This window comes from Tasmannia lanceolata, unplaced genomic scaffold (genome assembly GCF_043159265.1).
Source record: "Tasmannia lanceolata isolate RefF3 unplaced genomic scaffold, GAP_Taslan_0.1 ptg000019l, whole genome shotgun sequence".
Taxonomy (NCBI): domain Eukaryota; kingdom Viridiplantae; phylum Streptophyta; class Magnoliopsida; order Canellales; family Winteraceae; genus Tasmannia; species Tasmannia lanceolata.
Genome location: NW_027518696.1, coordinates 5,379,195 through 5,381,813, shown reverse-complemented (window position 1 = coordinate 5,381,813; position 2,619 = coordinate 5,379,195). Strand labels below are relative to the sequence as shown.

The 2,619-nt window shown below is 40.1% G+C and overlaps 1 protein-coding gene across 1 annotated transcript; it reads right to left on the bottom strand.

Annotated features, from left to right (window-relative positions):
• Positions 1–201: 201 nt before the first annotated feature.
• On the bottom strand, positions 202–1,402 carry LOC143852789 (ethylene-responsive transcription factor ERF071-like). Its single transcript, XM_077362390.1, has 2 exons — positions 1,130–1,402; positions 202–1,050 (listed from the first exon to the last, which is right to left on the bottom strand). The coding sequence occupies exons 1-2, from the start codon at positions 1,281–1,283 to the stop codon at positions 398–400; spliced, it is 807 nt and encodes a 268-aa protein (XP_077218505.1). The 5' UTR covers positions 1,284–1,402; the 3' UTR covers positions 202–397.
• Positions 1,403–2,619: the final 1,217 nt, after the last annotated feature.

The following is a 2,619-nucleotide window of genomic DNA, read 5'->3' as shown; positions in this document are numbered from 1 at the left end:
ATTGCCCCCTATCAAATCCCCATAAGTTAGTGAGAAATGATAAATTTTAAGGATACTTATAAATTGAAGTTCCCTGTAAATAAAAATTTAAATTCAGTAGGTCGAATTAAATTTTTTTCCATGTGTAATCAAACAATGAGATTGGGAAAACATGAAATTTTGGAAAAAAAAATTCTTTTCCAAAACTTTCCAGATAACTCCTGCTAGAAGTTCATTAGTTGGATGATCGGTAAAGTGCAAAACAAACTAACAACGTGAGAAGAAGAAAAAAACAAATAAATACATGAATTAGGATAAAAACAACCCGAAACCCGATATTTTCACTTGACCGATACGAAACAAGAACAACCCAAAATCAGAAAAATGAGAAAAGGGAAAAGAAACGAAACGTTTTCCCTCACAGTGCAGTTTCGTCAGCTGGAACATCATCGAAACTCCATAGATCTCCAACGAGGCTTTCCTGAACAGGATTTGAGACCGTTGATTGTTCCACACCACCGTCCATGTACGGTATCTGATAAAATTTCATATACGTTTCAAAAGCCGATAACTCTTCTGATAGCTGCCTGACAACCTTATTTTCTTCCTCATTTCCCACCATCTTATTCATCGCCATGGAAGAATCTAGACAGTCCGATGAAGACCCAGAAATCGGGTTAAGTTCTGCGGGGACATCCACCCAATCAACGGCTGGGATTTCTTCAGTCTGACAGAGATCGACGGTACCAGTAAAACCCCCAAAATCTAGAGCTTGTGAGGGATTATTGTAAGTAGGGTGAGAATGTTTTGGTTTGGGATAAGTGGGTTCTTTTTCTTCATTGGGGAAATTTACTTTGGCTTTTTTACCCCTGATCTTACGAGCCTCATTATCGTAAGCCCTAGCTGCTTCTTCTGCAGTGTTAAAAGTGCCCAACCAAACCCTAACTCCTTTTCTAGGATCTCTAATCTCAGCCGCCCATTTTCCCCACGGCCGTTGCCTGATTCCTCGGTAGAGATTCTTCCGCTTCCTTTTTACCTTCTTCTCAGTAATACCATCATTGTCAGCACCACCTATGGTAAAAGAAAAAAGGGGGGTAAGAAAGGGATTGAAAAAATAAGGGTAGAGAGGTAAAATGAGAAAATAAATTACCTGAAGGGGAAGGTTTCTTTTTTGGAGGGTGGTCTTGTTCGTGGCTGAAACGGAGGAAATCGGATTCGAAAGAGTCGGGCCAGAAATCGGAGGAGAGTCGACGGCCACGATTGCGAGGGAGGATGAAATCGGAGATGACCGCTCCACCGCACATTTTTGTTAATAGAAAGGGTAGAAAAGGTAAATAGAAGAGACTAATAAAGACTTCAAGTAGAGAGAAGGGAGAAGAGAGAAATGCTGCGAGAATTGCAATAATAATAAGAAAGGCGGTGAGGGAGGTATTTGTAGGGGTGAAAAGGAAGTTTCTAGGGGTGTCTGTTTCTTTATCGCTACTATTACGTGGCGGATAGACCAAGACTCGTTGTCTAGAAGCCACCCGATGAAACCTACGCTGCTTATTACTGAGTTACCATAAAGATGACGATACTAATATTTTGAATGACTAAAATACCCTTAATCAATCTATTGTTTGAGCATGGTAAATGTTATGTGTATTTTCTCATGACGTATGTGAGGTGGGTTAGTGCATAGTAGTGGGTGTGTGTCTAAGGTAATGGCTGTTAGCTATGGCTAATGTGCTTAGGGGAGTGGGAGTTAGTTATTTATGATGTTTCTTGTTAGTGGGTAAGTGTGCTTGTGATGTGACACTGCTCTTGCTTGTATTTATATAGTAACAATTCAATGAAATGAAAAGGAAGAATTCTACAGCAGCAAAGGAAACTTTGTTTTGGAGAGTCATGACTTCTCTCGAATTGAGCCGCTAGTAAACCCGGTTGCCTTGAATCAACCTCTCTTCCTATTTTGTCTTTTTTATTCTGTTTATTTGCATTACGGCTTTTAAGAAATGTAACAGTAAAATTTGAGGAAAACTGATCAAGTGACCCACTTGGGATCGGATCCACCTATGCCTTGGTCACGATCCATTGGGATCTCTTATTGGTCAGATCCGACCAAGTGCTTTTTCAAAATGGCCTTATCCATAAATCCTTTTTTAGAGCTCCGACAAGAGTATTAATGGTGATGATCCCAGAGAAGTGGGCCACGTGAGACCAAAAAGGTTGACTACTGGGGTCAAATCCTAAGGCCCTGTTTGTTTTGGATTCAGAGAACCGATTGGGAGTCCAATAATCAGTTTTGGACTCTAAATTGGTTCCCAAAATACAAAACAAACGAGGCCTTAATACAATGGAGTAGCTTCGCAAGTAATGGTTTATCATGATCAGATACCCTACTCTTAGGATTTGATCCGTCAATCAACCTATGGTCCTACAAGTCATAGGTGTATGAGATTGGGACGGTTGATCTAATGGGCTATAATTAAGCGACATGCATGGTCCTAGTTAGATGTAAAATAAGGGTTGCTTTGTAGATATTAAGAGAAACATTGGTAGTTTTGTAGGAAAGGAGAGGGATGGTCCAAGTTTAAGGAATAAAGTAGATCGGAATTACTTAAGGCCAGCTAGAACGCATTAATGAGGATTACTTAACGC

What these genes read in the sequence shown, in the direction of transcription:
- LOC143852789 (XM_077362390.1), bottom strand. Translation starts at nt 1,283, where the DNA reads ATGTGCGGTGGAGCGGTCATCTCCGATTTCATCCTCCCTCGCAATCGT. An exon ending in AAAGAAACCTTCCCCTTCAG is followed by an intron (nt 1,051 to 1,129) that starts GTAATTTATTTT and finishes CTTTTACCATAG; the next exon opens with GTGGTGCTGACAATGATGGT.